General features: G+C 37.1%; 1 protein-coding gene and 1 long non-coding RNA gene across 2 annotated transcripts in view; both read left to right on the top strand.

Annotated features, from left to right (window-relative positions):
* The first annotated feature begins 6162 nt into the window (after positions 1-6162).
* On the top strand, positions 6163-14104 carry LOC134853269 (uncharacterized). Its single transcript, XR_010164333.1, has 3 exons — positions 6163-6518; positions 7950-8522; positions 13621-14104. It is a non-coding gene; the product is annotated as an uncharacterized LOC134853269 (long non-coding RNA).
* A 4165-nt stretch (positions 14105-18269) lies between these two features.
* Positions 18270-22839, top strand: part of LOC134852972 (membrane progestin receptor alpha-like) — an 82114-nt gene continuing 77544 nt past the window's right edge. Inside the window, exons 1-2 of the mRNA XM_063868863.1 lie at positions 18270-18596; positions 22552-22643. Coding sequence (XP_063724933.1) covers positions 18307-18596; positions 22552-22643 — 382 coding nt within the window. The 5' untranslated portion in view covers positions 18270-18306. The remainder of the gene's footprint in view (positions 18597-22551; positions 22644-22839) is intronic.

Here is a 22839-nt window from a genome sequence, read left to right as displayed (position 1 = left end):
AGTTGGAGGAAATAAAAAAGCTCCAGGAACTGATTACGCAGCTAACACGACACATAGAGCAGGGCATCCCCAACGCGAGAGAGGAAAGGAAAGACGCGCGCAAGCGTTACAACGCGAAGAAACTATGGGAAAGGGAGTAGTGAATGGACACTGTCGAGGATGCCAAACAGAGGGACTCTATACAAAACTTTGCGGACTCTATACAACATGGGGACTCTATACAAGGCTTTGCGGAAAATCAGAGTAAGGGACAACAGTTCAATAGAGGAAGAATTCTTCAGCCCTGAAGAATTCCGCAACTCTATCATGAAGGTATCTGAACATAGATACGAAAGAGAGCGGGAGGATAAAATAGCCACCTTATAATTGATACCCCCACACACGGACGTTGTAGCTAAGGAAGCATCAGCACAACTCGGGGAAGAAATGACATGGCTCGAGTTCGAAAAGGAATTAACGAAAATACGTAATGGGGTGGCCGGAAATGGTGGGGTATGTCTCATCGCCATAACGATGTTGACTGACGAGTGTAATTTTATGGTGTTCGAGACAGTAAAGAGACTAATGAACATGGACTCAGAACAATGACCGGACGAAACAAAGGAAGGATTAGTTATACTGCTATACAAAGGGAAAGGACCTAAGGACGATATGAACAACTACAGGGACGTCTGCCTACTCCCACTTGCAAGCAGGCTGGTTGCTCGTGTTTTGCATCGAGACTAAAGACCTGGGCAGAAACCATTGGTGCAATGGATGAAAACCAGAATGGTTTCAAAAGGGGCAGAGCAACAGCGGACGCAAAAAGTAATTCTTATCAAAGAAGCGACTCGCCGAGTGTATGGATGTAGTGTGGAGTACACAGAGGACCGGCCGAGTGCCGTACTTTTGGACATAACCAAAGCTCACCTGAGAACTAATAAACCCTTACTGTGGGGTATTTTCGGGAAGCTGGGTATGACACAGAAGGTATTAGGGGTACTAAAGGGACTGCATGAAGGGACACATTATAGAGTTAAAGAGCGAGAAGGTCTGTGCGAAAGCTGGATGCCGGCAAGGGGCTTGAGAGAAGGATGCGCCACCTCACCTATTTTATTTAACGTATATTATGCAAAGGCCATGAGAGAAGCGCAAAGACCACGAAAGATTGATGCCCGAAGAAGGGGATTAGAATGTGGACTGGAGTGAAAGTGAACTGCGGGAGGGGGCCTCCCACCTGAAGGCTCCAGCAAAGCTTTTCGGAGCAGCAAAAAAGTGCCTTTCCAGCTGGAGGACTCACTTTTTGCTGATGGCTCCACTCTCATAGGAACAGAGATAGAACTGAAGACTGGAAGAGAAATAGCAAAGAGAATGAGCGATTTGTAAGAGAAATGTCACGATAGTAAGGAGGAGTCCATCACATTTCAGAGTGTAGCTGACAGAGCGTACAGGTTCGTGGGAACAACAGTAAACCCAAAACTTTAATCAGAATGCAAGAAGAGATGATAAATAGCTTCGAAATTAAACGCCATTTGAGAGTAGAGTCCATGCGTACCAAAATAAATAAGAGGGCCCTACAGAGAATGGGGAACATACTCAGGATGCCTAATCAAAGAATTGTAAAGAAGGAGGTCCTAGGGTGTCGGGACAAAGAGAACGAATAAAGGTATGACTCGGGTTAATACCCTTATATATTGGAGAAGATTAATAAGGGAAGCGGGACCCAAAGAAGACAACTCGGAGAATCTGACAAAAGACAGGAAAGTGTGGTAAGGAGTGGTGCAGCAAAGGAAGGAGTACCTAATGGGTTGGGAGAACGAAATGTGTAATTGGCTCATAGTTCTCAATGTGTCAGGAGAAAACTGGAATTATCAACTGTAGGGTGAACTTGTAGGTGGGAAGGATGCGGGTGAATATGTGCCTCAAAAGGGGTGAGAACGAACCATGAGAGACGCGAACATAGAAAGGAAGACCTTTGATATCGTGCCAGGGAGGAGAAGTGGATACCACCCGAAATGCGACAGGACCCTCTCAGCTATAAACAGTGCTAGACACAGAAGAACTTGCAGGGGAACAAGACACGCGACAGAGAAGCCGAAGAACGAATTGGTAACGGGGAGGTACGAGGGGTAAAGGGAAAAGATTCCTTGAGTGATATGTGGAAAGTATATCACCATGAACAACATGTCGAAACACAAAGAATCTTGCCTCAAGAGACGGGATCCAAGGTCCCAACAGAGGAAGTAAATGGAGACGAGACGAGATGTTGATGATAATGTTAATGATGATCTTGATGTTGATGATGATGATATGATGATGATGATAATGATGATCTTGATGTTGATGATGATGATGATGATGATGTTGATGATGATGATGGTGATGGTGATAGGGGTGGTGGTGGTGATGGTAATAGGGGTGGTGGTGGTGGTGATGATGATGATGATGATGATGGTGCTTTTCGATGGTTTGGCGCCTGCCCGGGGAGAAAAGCGCAGAGAGAAATCGAACAAAGACCAAACCAAGCGGGGGGGGGGGGACAAGGCCCGGCAGTGAGTCAGACTTAGGTCACACTACCGGGCGGAGTCTCTCAAACACACCCAAAAACAGAGACGGCCCAGCCAACCGTCCCTCGATGAAGGCGATCCGTCACACCCTACGGCACACGGAATCTCTGGTGTCCCTACATCTGTACAACGATGTGGAACCAAACCCAGGTCCGAAAGTGTGGAAGTGTGCAGTGTGCGATCAAAGAGTCCAAAGAACCGAGTGGTCAGTAAAATGCAACGGATGTGGGAAGTGGGTACATTGGGGCTGCACCTACCTAGACCTAGGAGAGAATGGAAGGTGGGACGCAAGTTTCAAGGCCACATGCTGCCCTGCTCCCCCCGCCAGCAAACCGACAGCAAACGGATCAGAAGAAAGAGGAACAAAAGAGAGAACTCTCTCAAAGAGAACCAAGGCGGTAATTGTCCAAGCAGTAGTAGAATCAACCATGCTATTCGACTGCTCGGTGAGACCCTGGACAACCACGGACATTTCGAAATTACAAAGAGTGGCCGATATAGCGTACAGAAACGTATGGAATAATGGGAAGGGGCTGGCGCTATACAGGATGCAGAAAGAAGGGGTGAATAGTTTTGAGATCAGAAGGCAACTAGGAATAACATCAATTCGACAGAAGATGGAAACACGGGCACTGGAGAGGATAGGACACGTGACGAGGATGCCGGACACAAGAACAGTAAAGAAAATCACTCTGGGCAACTGGACGGAAGTAGGCGAAAGACCAAAGAATGGGAAGAACAACACTATAACGTACTGGAAAAGAATTTTAAAAGAGGCAGGGTTAGATTGGACTAACATCGAAGGTCTAACTATGGACAGAAAAAATTGGAAGGGTACTGTGAACGAGAGGAAGAAGGCCATGGATGAATGGGAGAACAAGATGTGCGAAATACACAAAGTAGATCTGAAACCAACCAAAAGCCAAGCCGGTAAACCAGTCACGGAGGAAGGGTTCAAATGTCGTTGGCCACCATGCGAAAAGACATGCCGAACAAAGGTGGGACGAGACCATCATGAAACACGAATCCACAAGCGCAATGAACTAATATTTGAATGTGGAAAATGTCACACAACTTTCGAACAAAAAGCACAAAGAACGAACCACGCCAAGCAATGTGGAGGGGCCCCAAGAGGGACGTGCCCGGACTGTGGGAAAGAACTTAGCACGACGAACATGGCGAGACATAGAAGAACCTACTGTTTGAGAAGACATGACACAATGACTCTTAGAAGTGCGAGCACACTAGCCAGGACCACATGCCCAGACTGCGAGATCCCCATCACAAAAACAAATGTAGCAAGACATAGGAACACTGCGTGTCCGGGGAGTGGCAGTCGAGACCCCCAGGGGTTGTAAACGACATACAAGACAAGACAAGATGATGGTGCTGCTGCAGCCGCTGCCGCCGCTGCTGCTGCTGATGATGATGATGATGATGATGATGATGATGATGAATGATGCGCAGATGTTATTAAAGATCAACAACATTTTTTGGGAAAAAACTGGAACGCTCTTAGTCATCATCTAATCAAGTTCGAAATTGATTTTTGTCAGGTTACTTTTCTTATTTTAGTAAAAGTTCAATTAATTGCAATAAGTTAATTGATAGAGTGGCCATTCCAATTAATTAATTGAAGCAGTCTATAATTGACTAGAAGGGTCCAATTAGTTGTTCCCCTACCCATGCCATGCGCAATCGAAAAAGTGTTCCTATTGGCAATCGAAAAATTGAAGTGGATCTGCACTTGATATTATTGCGCTATCATCTGCCTGTCTGAAATAAGCAGCTATAGGTCTCAATTCGGATCTACTTAACAATTGCCCTCTCCCCCTTTAAAAAGGGGGGGGGTAGGACAATTGTTAAGAAGATTAAGTTGTCGAATTTTCGGCCAATCAGATTGCAGCAAAACTCGAATTTTAAATGCAACGCTCTAGAGCTAATTTACTGTTTTTGTTTTTATTTATAGGGGGGCATTTCTCTAGTAGATACCAAAGGGAGGGTGATTGTTAAGCAGATCCCTTAATTTTTTGGAATCCCTTTCTGTAAAGAATTCACGGATCTTGTTAACTTTGATTTTTTCTCTTTCTGTAAAGAAATCCGGGATCTTGTTTACTCTTCCCTGTGGTATCTTGGTGCGAATATCCCCCCTATAATGAAAGAATTGATCAGTTAAGCATATACGAATTTTGTACCTTGTTAACTATCACCCCCTATTGCAAAAGGGGGAAATAGTTAACAAGATCCAAGTTCATTGTATGGAAAATCAGAAAAATGATTTTCCACTTTGCAGTCCAATTTAACTCAGAAAAGTTTGAGCAGACTCTAACTAAAAACGGAAGTTTCCTGAAAAAAAAAATTGTGAAATAATTGTATTTCAGAGTGTAAAATATGTCGCTGCTGATGCATTGAATCGTATGACGGAGTTAGTTTGCAATGAAAGAACAATTGTCGTAATCAATGATAAGTTTAATTGGGTTAAATTTGGGTCATTTGACACGCGATTCCAAGTTAGGAGGCCCGTCTACTGCCTTTGTTGTAAAAATGAGAAAGAAAACAAACCAAATATTTCAAATGCTATTTGTCCGAATTTGCATCTCTTAACTTCAACTGGGAACGCAAGAAAACAACAGAGACAGAAGGGAGATGATTGTATCAGTTGTGTTTAGCATGATGATTTATGCTTGAACGTTTGGGTTCCAATCTTTCGTCATTGGAACTTGAAAGAGCTGTTTCTCCTGGATTGTTGGTGCAAAGTCTATACAATTTTGTGTGATAGTGCTGAAAACGCAAAACAACCATTGAAGTCTCAGAATTTTATTGAGAGTTAGGGGTCAATAGATCAGAAACCATGACCGCTCTGAAATACCTGATAATGCCCAATCTGAAATACCTTATAATAGCTGCAAGGTTGCCTACCTTAAGTTGACCTGGTTATAACGAAAACCTCGACTTTATTCCGAAACTGAAGGTACCGCGACAGCTCGCAACAAAAGACAACTCGCCAAATCTACGGAAAGCGACAACTCGCAAGTTCTTGAAGCTAATTCGAAACTTTACATTCTCGCTTCGAGGTCACCGGTGGGCGTGCTACGCTGCGATAACCGGCTCTAAGTTTCGTATATAGTCCTGCCCTCTGTTGGCAAGCTCGCAACACGTTGGAGCGACTGCGGCGGTGAGTATATAGCGAGTATTCTTTTAATGCGAGTTGTCTTTTATTGCGAGTTGTCTTTTATTGTGAGTAGTCTTTTAATGCGAGTTGTCTTTTATTGCTAGTTGTCGCACTGCGGTAACTGAAGTAAACTCAGCTGAAATTTTGAGAATGATGTCTGAGTTGCCTTTAATGGAAGCTGTGATCTTGAAATTAAAATCTGCAGCTAACCATAGACACAAGAAGACATTTGAAGAGACGCTTGTCAGAGAAGCGAACATCTGGCAACTGGCAGTCGGTTTTGTTGGAGGAATCTGAATAAAGTATGTTCTCTAGAAAACTACGATCAGTGCTTTTTCTTTTTTGAAGATTTTTCAAGCAATATTTAATCAACGTTTATAATTCGGCTCTTTGTTCTTTGATTCGGCTGTGTTGTTTTTTGAGACTTGCTTTGCGTAATAGATTGAAAAGGGACCATGATATGGGACTCCGTACACCTTGGTAGCTTGTTCTAGATATAATATGTTTGTTTTTTGTCATAACTGCGCAATCCTATGCCGTCAAAAGCCCGCATGTGTTTCTGACCTGAATCAAAGGTCGCGAACTGGTCTCGTGAAAAGTAACCCAGCTCCAATCTCAAATGTCCAAAACTATTTGTGGCCCCACTTTGGAAAAGAGAAATCTAGATTAATATTTATCGACAATGAGGAAGATTATTTGTTATCCTACCTAATTCCGATAGCAAAGCTAGCGAAGGTACGCGCAGATAAGTGTGACGATTCCATACTGATCGTAACAGAAAGTTCCGAGCGTGCTAATCAGTGATGTCCAATATAACTATTCAATAAACAATTGGTTCAAGCAATTGGTTAAAAAAATGGTTCGTTAAACTGATTTAACCAACTAGTTAAACCGATTTGGTTAGATACAGGTCTTTTTAGCCAATTAAAACCGTATCATATATTAGCTTTTCAGGAGTGCATTTTGAATCTAAGTAAGGCCAATGAGTCGTTTTTTTCCCCTGCCACTCCAAACCTTCACTCAGTCGTGCTGTATCCAGGAGCATTTGTGAGCCAAGGTTGTCTGATAAAAAGAAAATCAAGGCAAAATTCTGTCAAAATAAAAGAAGGCTCTTTTTAATGTGCGCTGTTTGTCTGAACTTTTAGCAGCACTCTTTCGAAAATTTAAGACGTGCAAAAAATTTGTTACAATTTATTTAATTAATGTCGAATTGTTGGCAATATCCTTTTTGACTAGCAGTTCCAAATGAAGTCAATTAATACAGTAGCGGATTTGGGGGGGGGGGGGGGGGGGGGGGGAGGGCGTACGCCCCTCCTGAGGGATTCGACCCCCTGCCGACCCAAACGTACTTTTTAAGAAATCCATATTTGGCCGACCGACCCTAATGTTGGCGCCCAATATATACTAACTTTGAGGGGGAGCGCGCGCCAAAAAAACGCGATTTTTTTGTCAACATTTTCCAAAAAATGCCCAAAAATGCCAAAAAAACGCGATTTTTTTGTCAACATTTTCCAAAAAATGCCCAAAAATGTTGTTTTTACCTGTTTTTTTTTAAAGTTTGCCTGCGGCGCAGAAAATATAGCAAAAACAGCGTCTTTTTAGTGCTTTAGGAGAGCTCGGAAAATCAACTTTTTTGAAAATCATCTCCCCCCTCTCGAGAAAATCCTAGATCCACCCCTGGCTGTATCGATTGATATTTTGCAATTTTGGAAATTTAATACAATTTGAGGATCAACCGCATAAATCCCCGTAAATGGATTTTTCATGAACTAATTTTGAGAATAGCCTAGGTTCATTCAAAATTTCTGAAGAAAATTGAATTGAAACATTAATCAAAGCAATTACCAATATACAATTGCAATCTCGCATACAAAATTATAGATACCAATTTTATTTGCTCGATTTCATGAAATGCATATTTTATACAGAATCAATTTTCAGATTTATTACATGCTTGGGAAGGGCACTCAACGTTAGGTCATTGAGGGAGGGGGAGGGGAGTGTACGGATGATCTCAATTTGATAACGTCCGCCGAAGTTCGCGTTCCGAATACTGTTAATGCTTGCATCATTTACTAGAAATTGGAAAGAATTTACAATTTATTTTATCAATAAGTTTAAAAGCAAAAAGTTTAAAAGCAAAATTGGTTGAACCGATTTGGCTTAAAATTATTTTGAATGGTTGAAAAATCGGCTTTACCTTTTTAACTGGACATCACTGGTGCTAATAGTCTCTTTGATTTGATAACTGTTCACTGGGAAAAACAGAGATCTGTGGTTGAGCTGACGTCTGCCGTTGATACATTTATACCTATTTTGGCCGAGGATTATCTTGATCATTATGTTTTGAAAATAAACAACGACGATTCTTTACTAATTCCGCTTATTCATCACACTAATGTCAACTTCTATCGACATTGCTTAGAAAATTCAAAAGTTGTTATTTTTGATGTTGATTACATAACTGCAGAAATTAACCAATTTATTCTTTATTTGGTCTCTAATACTTACCATGGCCAAATTCTGTTGTTTCTCAAGCAAATCGAAAGATCAGTTTTTTTATTGATGAGAGCCATAAATGAAAAGCCAGCTGATTTCAATCTGACTCTGGTGTCGAAGCCAGAAAATGCGCTTGTTATCTCGCCTGTCAGACACATTATGTACATGATCGATAATTTGAGAAAACATTGGTTTGAGTTTATGGGTGATATAATTCAATGTACAAATGGCAACGTGGCTATATTCTGTAATTCAGATGTGCAAGTTAATCAACTGAAAGAGTATTTCGATTCAAAATGTAGGAGGTAAGCTTCATTTCTGATGCAACTTGAGTAAAATATTGCGATATAAAATTGAAATTTGGAAAGTAGAGAAAGTATTTGGGTATTTTCCTTTATTCGTGAGTTAGTCAGTTACAAAAGCTGTTAAAATTGCAAAACGAGACTGATTTTGTCTGGGCAAAGCGCTTTAACGACTATGTTAATTAAATGGTAATGTAACGTTCACATAATTCTTACGCTTGCGATTAGCAGGCGTTATCGAACTGGAATATAGACGTTTTTCTAGTTAACAACTAGTTTAACAAAATCAGTTATCAATGAAATTTAATTGCTAGAAGCCGTTTTGTTTGTTTTATTTACTTGTACTGCTGTTTTAAAGCCTAGACTTAACTTGTTTGCCTTTAAACGCTGAGAGACTTTATCCAAATCATTATTAATTTCTTGAATTCTGCAAGATATTGAGCCTTGAAAAAATCCGCTTTGAACTTTTGCCTGAGATGATTGTACACCGTTCATTTCAAAGCATTGAAATCTATTTGAAAGTTAGTTTTTTATTCAAGTTGAAAATGGCCCATCCAAGCTATAGTAACCCAATTTTTTTAAATTGAGATGGAATCATTCAGTTTATCAAACGCTTTTTTGAACCAATCAGAAGTTTCAATAATACCTTTGTAGGAGCGAATTCCGCTATTTCATCTATTGTATTATGCTTTGACCTGAATTCATAATGCTTGCAATAAAACAGTTAATGTTCCTCCATTAGTTTATATATCCTATTATACAGACACTTGAGCGGAGAACTAAGTCAGTAATTTCCTATACCTAACTTTAAGTCACTTTAAAAAGAAGTGTTTTAGCTCTGCTTATTATGCAGGAAAGTTTCCGCTTTTCATTGAAAAATTTATCAGTTTGGTCAGATGATGAACAATTTCACTGGATGCAGCCTTGATTAGTGTATAACTGATGTTATTGATTCCTGTTGATGTCTTTCTTTTCAACTGATCAATTTTTTCTACTTATTTTCTGTTCATGACAAGGATAAATGTAAATGACTCAAAAGATGCTGGCGAAAAAATTGTTTAGTTCTATGTTTATATCAGTTTAAAAAGTAATCTTGCAAGCATTGTTATCGAACTATTCGCTAATGGCCTGATTTTTCTGGATTTTCTTTAAATTGAATTTAAAAACCTGTAAATTTATCTTGAGTCACGAATACAGTTTTTAATTGTTTCATAGTAGAATCTTGATTTAGCTTTCTTCGATTCTTTTTCGACTTTTTTGTATGTTTGTAAAGCCAATCGATTCGAAAAGTTTTATATCCGATCGCGATTAAGTCGATTTTTTTAATCAGCTTTTTTAAAATGTATTTGGAAACCACAAGCTAACTGTTCATAATGCATACGTTTCTTATCCCTATTGGGGCAAGTTTAGGAAGTACTCGACTGAATATTTCCTGAAACTCTTTAAAAGATTTATTTGAATTATTTTGCTAAAGATTAAATAAATGCAAATGCTTTTCAAGCTCAGTTTTGTACTTCTGAATGTGGTCTTGTTTTTATGACTGACGCGTGTTTTTAGCTGATTTATTCTTTATTTTCGATTTCCTCAATGAACATTTGTAACTCAACTGGAATGTAATCCGAAAATCCTTGAGTATTTAAAAGATGCAGTTTTATGGTGAGCGAAGCACGTTTGTGCCATTTCTGTGATTCTTGTTCGTTCTTGATTGAGAAACTTTATCTACTCGTTATTATGACACCTAAGTATTTTTGATGTGACTAGATCATCACGCATCGATGTTAATATCGCCACATAATGACGGGAGAATTTTTAGTGACAGCTGCTCAAGAGGAGGGTCAAGTTGGTCGTTAAAAGACATTTGGTCAGTTCTGGGAGGATTGTATATCAAGAATAAATTGTATAAATTTGAGTTTTTTTCATTATTCTAACTGGTACTTTTATATATTCCGCAAGTTTGCATTTCTTTCTTTGATGCCTTCAATTTTTTGTCATCTTGATTCAAAGCACCTCCTCCTACTGTTGCAATTCTTCTTTTTGATATCAATGGTTCAAACACTTTATTTGTACAACAGTTCATTTCGTCTCTTGCATTTAGCCACGTCTCAATTAAAGCTATTCTGTTAGCTGATGACTCAAGACTGCGTATAAGCGCTTCTTGTTCTTCGTGGTTTTGTAGTAGCCTCCAGAATGTGCAACAGTAGTTTTTTAGCACTACTAGAACTTTCTTGACTTGAAGATGTGGATTCATTGTTTTAAGAAGCAGCTCTGAACGTCATTGAATGATTACTCCAGTTGTATTCCTCCTTCATATAGACATCTTTTACTTTGTACCACTTCGTTGTTGTTGTTGTATATTTATTTGTTTTAAATAAATCCCTCGCGCGTCGATGCATATTCTATTCGGGCATCTTTTTTCATCAAATTGAGGAACTTGACTCTCGGCGCAGCCAAATCCTGAAATATTTTCACGTCTCTCATCGTGGAAGACTGAAAAAGTTTCTTCTTACTCCTCAAGGGATTTGCTGAGCCGATTCTTCTTGCGAAGCGAACGATCATAGTAAGTGGTTGATGTTTTCTCGCAGGAACTCGATGGTTCTAATACTCGATGTTTTCTCGCAGGTTCTAATACTTAAGCTCCTATTGCGGTGGCTATTTTGGTTACCTTCTCAATTCTTTGTCCACTGCTCTCATACTTTTTCCGTTTTCATCGACATTTGGGGTTTTCGAGAGTTCCAATTATTCGGACATTGTCTCTGCGGTTATATCCTTCGTTTAGTTCTAGCTTGATCGAGGCTTTGCTTTTTAAGCATTTGCATTTCACGGGCTCTAACTTCGTGAAGAGTTTTCAGGAGTGTTGTTTTTATTTCTGTTATTATTGTTGCCATTTGCGAGTCTAGAGTTTGCTCGAGTTCAACTTTGTCTAACATGGGGCTCAACTCGGAACAATTACTAGATCATTGAAAAAGTGCTTATGGAAGTACGTTTAGCCAGAACGAATGTGCAGTAGTTCTCATGAACCACTGAGGATCCAATTTGTTGAAATTGTTACAAGAAAATATCTTGGTCCCTTTAGAGACGCAAAACTTGAATGAAGCTCAGTTTTTAGAAGTGATACATTGCTTAATAGTTCATTTTTTCTTAGAAAACAACATGCTTTCCACGTTTATTTTTACTTGAATTCGATCTGAGTTGAGTTCAATACAATACCAGATTGAGCTTTTGTCAATTGTTGCATATCGATTAGTTTGGGCTCAGTTTGTATCCTACAAACTGAACCTCATTTTGGTCATGTTCACTGGTTACTGCCGCATGGGCTCAGTTAGGTGTCCGCTGTCTACAAAGCTTCCATCATGCCCTGTGGGTGTTATGGAGTATATTGAGACATGGCACAGTTAGTAGAAGCAGTAACCGATTAGTGAGCGAGTTCAAGCAATTTAATTAAATCGGGAATGAGGGCCTACGTCAAGCGAGTTTCAGAGCCAAATAAGTTTTTTTTTGCGTGAATTTCTGGAGAAACGTTTTATCGTGTGACCTTAACTAAACCATATTTGATCAGTCAGACGGCCGGTAAATAAAATGTTTTGCTAATCATAAGAGCTTCAATTGCGAGAATATGAAAATTCGGTATAACTTGCATTATTAATACTAAAAGATTTTCAACCTAATTAGTTTCGCATTAAATTGTTTTTTACGGACTAATAAACTGAATGTCAAGTTTTTTAATGTGAATTTTGTGTAAATGGTAGCTGTGTGCAACCCAAGTGGGTTCGTTGGCTGTCCTCTGAGAGTTTTTTTGTATATATAATGCTTAGTTGGTTTATAACCAGTATCTCTTGAGAAATAAATCTTCTTTTTTTCTTTTTGCTTACTGCTCTAGTCAAGCGGGGGATGTAGCGATTAGCGATTGTGCTTATTAGCCTGCAGTAATTGTTTTGATTGTTTGTGCATTCAGAATAAAAACAAATAACCCTAAATTTTCAAATAGTTTTGAAAACCACTTGATTTGTTAAGGAATTTAAAACTTGACATTCGCCTAATTAAAAATTTGGATAAGTGCATTGATAGAAATTGCAAATTTCAGTAAATAAAACGAGAAAAATCGATTGTTCAAATTGCATTCTTTCAATTGGGCATGCTACTCATCACACATGCTAATAGGCCAGTCTCCGCTCGAGAGTTGTTTGAAAAAGCTTTAATTGATATGAGCGGTTATATAGTGTTTCATTCGGCGTCGCACGAGGTTTTTGTGGTATTTGATTAGTATGAAAAAAAAATCAACCGAAAGCAGAGTTTTTTCCACTGCTATTCCAAATTTGTGGCTTGGTTGTTTTTTTTGCTGGGTTTTCTTGTCAAGCATTTCAATGGGCATAATGGAATAAAATTATCTCCTACGCATCAACAGACAAATTATGCGTTTCTGATGGAAAAAAAATGTTTGTAAAAGTGTTTGTAAAAAAGTAAAAGTGAACCAGTTTAATACGTATTACCCCTGCGATAAGCAAAGGTATTGAAACCGGTTACTAGACATTTTCCCCATTAATAACTTTGTTCTGAGGATGGTTTCGGTGGAATTAATCCAAATCAAAATACCCGTTAAAAGTTTGCTTTTATTGGTGGGTTGTTATATTATTACCGAATGAATACGATTTGGTTTTTGGTTTTTTTAAAATTTTTATTCGGATTAAATGATTTCGGTCTATCTGATACCGACTTAGTAGTATTTTATTGGGTCATTGATGAGCGATAAAAGTTTCCAACGCATGAAAAAATATCGGCTCCACGGGTGTTTGCTCAAGTATTGTCGGCTTTGCAAGAGTTTCTTTCGATGCTAACATTGAACTGTCTTGGCATGTTTTCTTTTTCAAAATGAACTTTCAGTACAAATCTAGTCTAGACAAGTATATAAAAACTGATAGGTTTAATTTTTTGCTTTCTTTTCATTTTTTTTTTAACTTTGCGGATTACGTCTCATTTTCTGCCGGCTAGTTTGCCGCGCTGCGTTTTAACTGTGTATCGCAAGTGGTGCGAAGATCAGCTTCGCCTGTGTTTTTTCTAAAATAGAAAGCTTCGCAGAAGTTATTCTCAATTTTGTTTGTTTCAGTTCTTCGGCTATCGCATCTGACTGCTCTGCAAGCGACCAAGCAAAAGTTCTGTCGGACTTCCAATCTTTCTCAGATGTCTGCAAAATCCTGATTATAAACGACGCAATAACTGATGGCCATTTGAGTATCCTCAATTATAAGAATCCAAATTTGTACGATTTATTTGCAAAACTTGGTAAAATGCAACGCGTAATTCATTTTTCATTTCCTGTAAATGACCAAGTTTTAGTTAAGAGACTTTGGACAATGCGTGAAAACTTCAATAAAAAAGCGAATGACAAAAAATCAGAGCTAATGATGTATGCTTCTTATTATTTTGTGCCTTCTGATATGCTATCTGATTTCAAAATAGAATCTCTTAAAAGTGCTATAAATTTTATTGAAAGATGTGAAACTGAAGTGCACAGCAGTGTTCGAAAAGTTCAAGAGTTCTATAAAATAAATCTGGAATGTTGAAACGTAGTTTTGAGATGATTGAACCTAGAGTTGGATCAGCCGGCCAAAATAACTCAGGCAATTAGCTGGATTTAATTTCCTTTAAATGTCAATGATTTTATTGACGATACGTATTTATAACTTTCAAGAAAACGTTTCAAAAATTGTTTAGGCTCAAATAAATAAAGGAAGGCAAATTACGCTCTCGATTGATAAAAATTTGCTCAAATGGCGAAAAAAGCGTGATTGATTTCGAGATTCAAAAGGATTTCAATTTTCAGAATTTCCAGCCAAATAAAAATTTCCAATGAACTGCTGTGTCCAGTGTATTGAACACTCAAGTTGAGTTGGTACAGTGCTGATTTAAATTATCCGGACAAAACGTGAATTTTCAAACGCGTTTTTCTCAAATTGGGTTAAGATTAGACAAAAAGTGAAGAGAACAAAAGTTGCTTAGAATTTCATCAGAATTATTATGATGTAATTTTTTCTCCGAAATTCTCAACCAAAATGTTCATTTTGTTTTTCAAGGGTCTTTTTTTCAATTAATCAAAAAATACGCTGAAACTACACTCGAAAGCCATTGTTGTCCTGAGCATAAGAAAAGTATATCACAAGAAGCCCCTTACACGGCCCAACAAAGTTTAAGAAAAGTTAAATCTCCAAAAGTTTGCGCAAATTGTTTAAAATTTGTTTTTAAACAGAGGTTCTGGGTCTTTTATAGTAAAAATCACTTTTATTGACTATCAAATGAAAATATTTCTCTCTTATACTAGTTTTTGGAGATCTAACCCTTCTTAAACTTTGTTGGGCTGTGTAAGGGGCTTCTTGTGATATAATTTTCTTATCAATTAACAAAGTAGTGTCAGCGTATTTTTTGATTAATTGAAAAAAAAGACCCTTTTTGGGGGTAAAATTTTGGTTGAGAATTTAGGAGAAAAAAATACACCATAATAATTCTGGTGAAATTCTGTGCAACTTTTGCATGTTCATTTTTTGTCTAATCTTAACCCAATTTGGGACAAAGAACGCGCGATATATTTCGCGCTATTTATGCGTAACCGGAGATATAATCCGTCTTCGAAATCGTTCTAAATTGTTTTAAGGAAACTTATTCGCCCTAATTGATTTGTTAATAGGAGCGAAAAATATTTTACAAAAAATCTCAAATTTAAAAAAATGGATATTGTTTTTTTACATTTAATTTTTTTCAAGCTACTCCATAGACCTTAAAAGGCAGTCGGAACATTCAGGGCATCGCCCTGATACGAGCAGTCTTGTTGTTCCGACTTTCGATACGAAAGTAACGGAATATTTGTGCTCGGGGTGGGTTTTTTTTTCTTCAGACAAATTTCGACTTTTTAACTAGCCATTTTTGACGGAATTTTTTTAACATCATTCGAAAGCCATTGTTGTCCTGAGCTTAAATTTGAAAAGATATTTCACCTGTGATCATTTTACGTAAAGTTATGAGTGTTTATAGATTGCCATTTTGATTATTTTGGGACAATTAATGCGCGATATAATTCGCGCTATTAACGCGTAAGCGGAGATTTAATCCGTCTTATAAATCGTTCCAATTTGTTTGAGCGAAGGTTATTTGCCATAATTGATTTTTTACAATGAACGAAATCTATCTTTTTGTATTTTATATGGCGTGTGGGGTGATGATTTTCATAAAAAATTTCAAATAAAAAAAATTCTTTTTATTTCATTTCATTTATTTTTTTGTGTTATTACTGCTGCTCCATAAACCTTAAAAGGCAGTCGGAACATTCAGGGCTTCGCCCTGATACGAGCAGTCTTGTTCATCTTTGTAGTCGTTAATTTCGGTGTTCGTGGCCTTAGTTTCTGCTACATGCTGGTTCAACTGTTGTCAAGTAAAACAACACTCAAGGTTCGATTGTTTCGAATACAATCGAAATACGAGTTCGATTGTTCAAATACAAAGAACGATTGTTCAAATGTGTTACCGAAAATTGACCAATTTTTGACTGATCGTGAAACCTAAGTGACTTCAATTAGTTTCAATTTCAGTTCATTGGACCAGTAGAGCTTGCGGTATCATGCGAGGCCCTTTTATCAAATGAAATAATGTCCAGGAATAGCGGAGAGCTGCAATAAAAATAATTAATCACAAAGGAATTCGGCGCCGTTTTTGCTATAATTGAAGCTGGAGAGTCTTATAAGCCCCCATGTTATTAAAAGCACGATGTATTGTGGCCTTGCATTGATGCAGAATATGTATATACGCTCTTCATATACTCGTGGTTGCTTTCAGATAGGTACATAAAATGGCTTCTTTGTCCCAAATTGGGTTAAGATTAGACAAAAAATGAACATTGCAAAAGTTGCACAGAATTTCACCAGAATTATTATGGTGTAATTTTTTCTCCTAAATTCTCAACCAAAATTTTACCCCAAAAAAGGGTCTTTTTTTCAATTAATAAAAAAATACGCTGAAACTACTTTGTTAGTTGATAAGAAAAGTATATCTAAAGCCCCTTACACAGCCCACCAAAGTTTAAGAAAAGTTAAATCTCCAAAAGTTTGCGCAAATTGTTTAAAATTTGTTTTTAAACAGAGGTTCTGGGTCTTATTTAGTAAAAATCACATTTATTGACTATCAAATAAAAAAATTTCTCTCTTATACTAGTTTTTGGAGATTTAACCCTTCTTGAACTTTGTTGGGCTGTATAAGGGGCTTCTTGTGATATAATTTTCTTATCAATTAACAAAGTAGTTTCAGCGTATTTTTTGATTAATTGAAAAAAAAAGACCCTTTTTTGGGGTACAATTTTGGTTGAGAATTTAGGAGAAAAATTACACCATAATAATTCTGGTGAAATTCTGTGCAACTTTTGCAATGTTCATTTTTTGTCTAATCTTAACCCAATTTGGGACAAAGAACGCGCGATGTATTTCGCGCTATTTATGCGTAACCGGAGATATAATCCGTCTTCGAAATTGTTCCAATTTGGTTTAAGGAAGCTTATTCGCCCTAATTGATTTGTTAATAGGAGCGAAATCTATCACTTTGTACCTTACATGGCGTGTGGGGGATGATTTTTACAAAAAATCTCAAATTTAAAAAAAATGGATTTTGTTTTATTACATTTAATTTTTTTCAAGCTACTCCATAGACCTTAAAAGGCAGTCGGAACATTCAGGGCTTCGCCCTGATACGAGCAGTCTTGTTGTTCCGACTTTCGATACGAAAGTAACGGAATATTTGTGCTCGGGTGGGTTTTTTTTTCTTCAGACAAATTTCGACTTTTTAACTAGCCATTTTTGACGGAATTTTTTTTACATCATTCGAAAGCCATTGTTGTCTTGAGCCTTAATTTGAAAAGATATTTCACCTGTGATCATTTTGCGTAAAGTTATGAGGGTTTAAAGATTGCCATTTTGGCCATTTTGACCAATTTGGGACAATTAATGCGCGATATAATTAGCGCTATTAACGCGTAAGCGGAGATTTAATCCGTCTTATAAATCGTTCCAATTTGATTGAGCGAAGGTTATTTGCCATAATTGATTTTTTACAAGGAACGAAATCTGTCTTTTTGTACTTTATATGGCGTGTGGGGGGATGATTTTCATAAAAAGTTTCAAATTAAAAAAAAAATTCATTTTATTTCATTTCATTTATTTTTTTGTGTTATTACTGCTGATCCATAAACCTTAAAAGGCAGTCGGAACATTCAGGGCTTCGCCCTGATACGAGCAGTCTTGTTCATCTTTGTAGTCGTTAATTTCTTTGTTCGTGGCCTTAGTTTCTGCTACATGCTGGTTCAACTGTTGTCAAGTAAAACAACACTCAAAGTTCGATTGTTTCGAATACAATCGAAATACGAGTTCGATTGTTCAAATACAAAGAACGATTGTTCAAATGTGTTACTGAAAATTGACCGATTTTTGACTGATCGTGAAACCTAAGTGACTTCAATTAGTTTCAATTTCAGTTCATTGGACCAGTAGAGCTTGCGGTATCAAGCGAGGCCCTTTTATCAAATGAAATAATGTCCAGGAATAGCGGAGAGCTGCAATAAAAATGATTACTCACAAAGGAATTCGGCGCCGTTTTTGCTATAATTGAAGCTGGAGAGTCTTATAAGCCCCCATGTTATTAAATGCACGATGTATTGTGGCCTTGCATTGATGCAGAATATGTATATACGCTCTTCATATACTCGTGGTTGCTTTCAGATAGGTACATAAAATGGCTCAAAGCAACTGACAAAACTAGGATGTCTAGCACTCCAATGAAAGAAACATTAAACTCTTCTGGTAGATCTGAAAGTCCGGCAAGTATTCTGAAGAACCGCAAAATTACACAGCATCTCAAGAATGTTCTCGAGCAAAGTCCGCGTGATCTACTTGTGCATCATGAACTTAGTGTGAACGAAATGCCAGGAGGGTTGCGGGAAGCATACATTAGAGGTCATTACAGGGAACCACACCAGAAGTTCACCAGTTATCTGGGCTCTATCTTTGAGATACACAATGAGTCGCTCAATATTTGGACGGCTATTTTGAGGTATGACACACATTTATGGCTTAAAACATGCTTCATCCGACAACTTGCAATTAAAGACAACTCGAATTGGCTACTGTATTTTCTATGCTCGTTAAATCGCAATTGAAAGGACCTGGATACAATTTATTACTCTTTTCATCTGAAGTTTGGTAAGGATAACGGATGTTACTGCCCGTTTTCAGTGGGTGAAACAAGGAAGAATTATTTCGATTCACGCATCTTGTCGTGTAAAACAGACAAGAAAAAAATAAGTTAATATAGAACAGATCTCGAAATTAATCGATAGTTTTTTCGTCGAACTGAACACTATTTTTTAATGGCGTGAATTGCTTATCCAAAAGTTGAATATTCAGACACTTAAAATTGGACCAGCTGAGCAGCTGAACCAGTGCTATCAAAGCTTGTCGAAGGGAATACTGTTTTTTCTTTTCTGTATAATAGTGAAATTTGTAACGAATTATCCATGTTCGGGATCGTAATTTTTTACCAAGGGTGTTGCAATTGGGTACTAGACCTTTTCCCGTGAACAATTTTGTTCACAGGACTCATCTGCTGGGCTCATTAATCTCTTGGAAACTGCAAGAGACATATATTGAGCGTGTTAATCTTTTAAATATCCGTCCTATTCGAAATTATGTTTTTATTCGGTTTCATAAATTTCGGCCCTTATTATATCGGCTTAGTGTCCTTTAATGGCGTCGTTTAATGAGGGATAAAATAGTGGGCGTGTGTATGTGGAAGAAGATGGGGGCTTTAACAACTTTTTTCTATTAATTTATGAGTCTTTTTTAACATTTCATTTTATTGTTCTTTTTTTCTTTTATCTCGGCTTTTTAAGTTTTATATCGTTTTATTTGCTTAAAATTGCGTCGTTTGTTCAGCAAAAACTTTAGTGTTCGATTAAAACAGGTGTATGAAAATGTATGAGAGCCTGTTTTTTTTATTATTTTTTCTGTTTTTGAGACGCTTTGGAAAAATTGTCAAGTTAGTTTTTTTCAAAAGTACTCGACTGTTTTTCGAAAAAAAAAAATGGTACAAATGGGAAGTCTGCCTACTGTCATATGTGCCTGCAGTGTACCTTACTCTGTTTTTTACCTTAACCCAATTTCTAGAGCCTTTGGAAATTTGAGTGGGAGGACGTTGTAATCCATCTTTTCAAATTTTTAATTTTTCTCAAAAAGTACCCTTCGAAATCTGAAGTTTTGATTTCAATCAGTGTTATGGTAAACTACGCTGCATCAGCGGCTGCGCCAAATTTTTCACAAAAATTTTATGAAACTAAAAAGTCAAATTTTCAATTTTTTGACCGTTTTTTAAAACCTTTTAGTTTTTCTACCCTCCGAAATCTGAGATTTTGTGTTCAATCAAAAGAAAGGGTTGAGCGAAGCTCCCCTGTGTAAGGAAGGGCTCACGTCCAGACTTTTCAACAAAAAAGTTATGCCCTTCTGAACAGTCATTGTTTCGATTTCTTATCCGTTTTTTTTAATTAAATTTTTGGCTCCTCCTAAAAACAACTCAAGCTGATATCAATGGTTTAATCGAGGCAACATGTTGCAAAAAGGCTTCGCAACATATAAAATGATACACCTTAAATTATAACAAAAAAATTATGTGTCAGGCAAAATTCCAAACTCACAAAAGTTTTTATATCATATTTCATTACAGCAACTATTAAGATTTTGGATGAAACCTAAGTTTCAAGTTTTTGAAATAGTTAATTCATCAAAGTAAATAAATTATCAAACAGGTACCTCCTGCTTAAACTGGGCCTCTAGTTTTTGTGTGCGTGTGGGTGTGTGTGTTGAGGAGGATGGGGCTTTAACAACATTTTTTGAGTTTTTGTAAGTTTCTGTTTGATAATGACTGTTATTATGAAAATGTATGGAATTCTTTTTTTTATTTAATTATTTTGGAAGTTTTTTTTAAAATTTTTACAAAAAATTAAGTTTTTCTGAAAAACTACACTACATCGATTTTCAAAAAGTGGTACCAATGGGAAGTGCGCCCTTACCCTGTGTGCCTGCATAATCCCCTAGTCTCTTTTTACCTGAACCCGATTTCTACAGCCTTGATTTCTTCACAAAAAATCAAGGCCCTCAGAAAAGTCATTTTTTTTACCATTTTTGAAAAAATTCTCTTTTTCTCGAAAACTAAACCTGCGGGAAAGTTCCGAAATGTCTCTGAGAAAATTCTAAAGTCACGAAAATTTTTACTCATAGTTCATTAGAGCAATAGTTAAGGTTTTGAGATTTTGGGTTCAATTCAAAAAGCAAGTTAAGGGAAGCTGATTTGTTCATGCGAAGACTCAAATTTTTTAATATCAAAAGTTATGGCCCTCGCCAATTGTGATTTTCGACCTTTGTTTTGAAAAGTTTGTTTTGATTTTTTTCGAGAACTACACTCCCAAGTCTTAGACTTTGGGTTCAATCGATATTACAGATTAAGTGAATCTCTCTTGAATAAACGGCTACGCCTTATTTTTTCACAAAGAAAGCAATGCTTCTCGGAAATTTGAAATTTTTTGTTTGTTGACTTTTCAAATCTGATATCCTAGGTTTAATCGAAACAAAAGGAAGGTTGTTGAAAGTCTATCTTTATAACTGGCCATGCCCAGTTTTTGGAAGAAAAACGTTTTGGCCTTAAAATATGTCGAAGTTTTGAAACTTCGATTGTTTTTTGAATACCTTTTGACTTAACGCGAAAAGTAACTTGGCAATTCTCAGCTTGTGTTCAATCGAGAAACCCGGTTGTTGGATTGTTCTCTGCTCATGCGTCACTAACCTGCTTTTTGCAGAAAATATTAATCCATTTTGGAGATCTTTTCGACCGTGTGTTTGACCTTTTGACCGTTTAAAAAATTTTTTCCTAAAATTTACTCAATTAAGTCTGAGATGAAAAATTTAATTGAAAGAACATGTTGCGATAATGGTTCTTACAGATTCGGCGACTCCTTAGTTTTTTTATAAAAGAAATGTTATTTCCTTTGGAAAATTGATTATCTCAAGTTTTTTTACTCTCACTTAATTTTGTAGAGAAACAAACTAAGGTTTTGGGCAAAGTCCTGTTTTTGATATCACATTTTTCGTACTGCATCAATATAGCAAACTCACTCACCATCAAACAGTTTCAGCTGGGCCCCTAATTGTTTTTTACTTCAGCTTCAGCCGGGCCCTTATTTGTTTTTTATCGAGACATAGGAAAGTTTTGTTTTACCTAATTTTTTTTACCTTTAAATTTTAATTTGATTTATGTTCTTTTATGTTTGTGTTGTATCGCAAGTGTTGGAAGCTGCGTTTCGCCTCTTTTCAAGAGCAGTGAACGTAGTGAACACTCTTATATATGTCTTGCTGATTTTTTTGTTTGTTTTTCAGGAAGTCTTCAAATTTGCTTACGTTCAATTTTGATTTTTTCGATTTCTGACTTGTGATTTCGACTTGCGATTTTTTTTAGTTCAGTGCTTTTCCATTGTTGAAAGGAAGGCAAAATCCCTTATCGAACAGAAAAAGAGTAAAGGTCGCAAAAAACGTGATCGACTTCTTATTTCGAAAAAGAGAATTAATTATCAGATATCCCCGTGAAATAAAAGTTTTGCTTATTGATCCAGTTTTCTGTATCAATTTCATTGCATTCATTACTCTTCTCCAACTGCCAGTTAGCTATGTCTTACACTTAAAAAATTTTGCAAAGAAAATGGCAAACACATGGAAGAAAAAATTCATTCATTTGCACCTTGAAATCGAGAAAGTTCAATTTATTTGCCCTATGACTAACCAGCCTGCCTCTTTGCGAGAACATTTTGAAAAATTGTAGAAAGTAATTACCAACCTCACTAAGCTTGTTTGAAGAATCGTAAGCGAGATCCACCTGCTAGTAAAAGCTGGAAGTAACATTTCCGGTTTTTACTTCTAGCATAGCGAAATTTTGCGCAATGATAGCAGTTAATTGTTCTGTTCAGCGTGGTGTGTATCTTCGTATGGTTCTGGCGTCACTGCATGGAACGAAGTATCTTCTCCACTCCTGAGGCGTGGCCCATTACACTCGTAGCAGGTAAGCGTCTAACTTTTGCCTTCTTCATCGTCATTTTCCTCAATTTTCTATAAATGTCTCCACTTTATTTTTTTCATCTGAATCGAATATTAATAGTTGATGGGTTGCAATTGAATGGAAGCAATTCAATTCACTTTTGAATGTTGAAGAATATATCGTCTTCGAGAAAAAGAAATCATATATTGACACTCAGAGA

This window comes from Symsagittifera roscoffensis, chromosome 8 (assembly GCF_963678635.1).
Source record: "Symsagittifera roscoffensis chromosome 8, txSymRosc1.1, whole genome shotgun sequence".
In the NCBI taxonomy this organism is placed as follows: domain Eukaryota; kingdom Metazoa; phylum Xenacoelomorpha; order Acoela; family Convolutidae; genus Symsagittifera; species Symsagittifera roscoffensis.
This window is presented reverse-complemented; position numbering and strand designations above follow the sequence as displayed.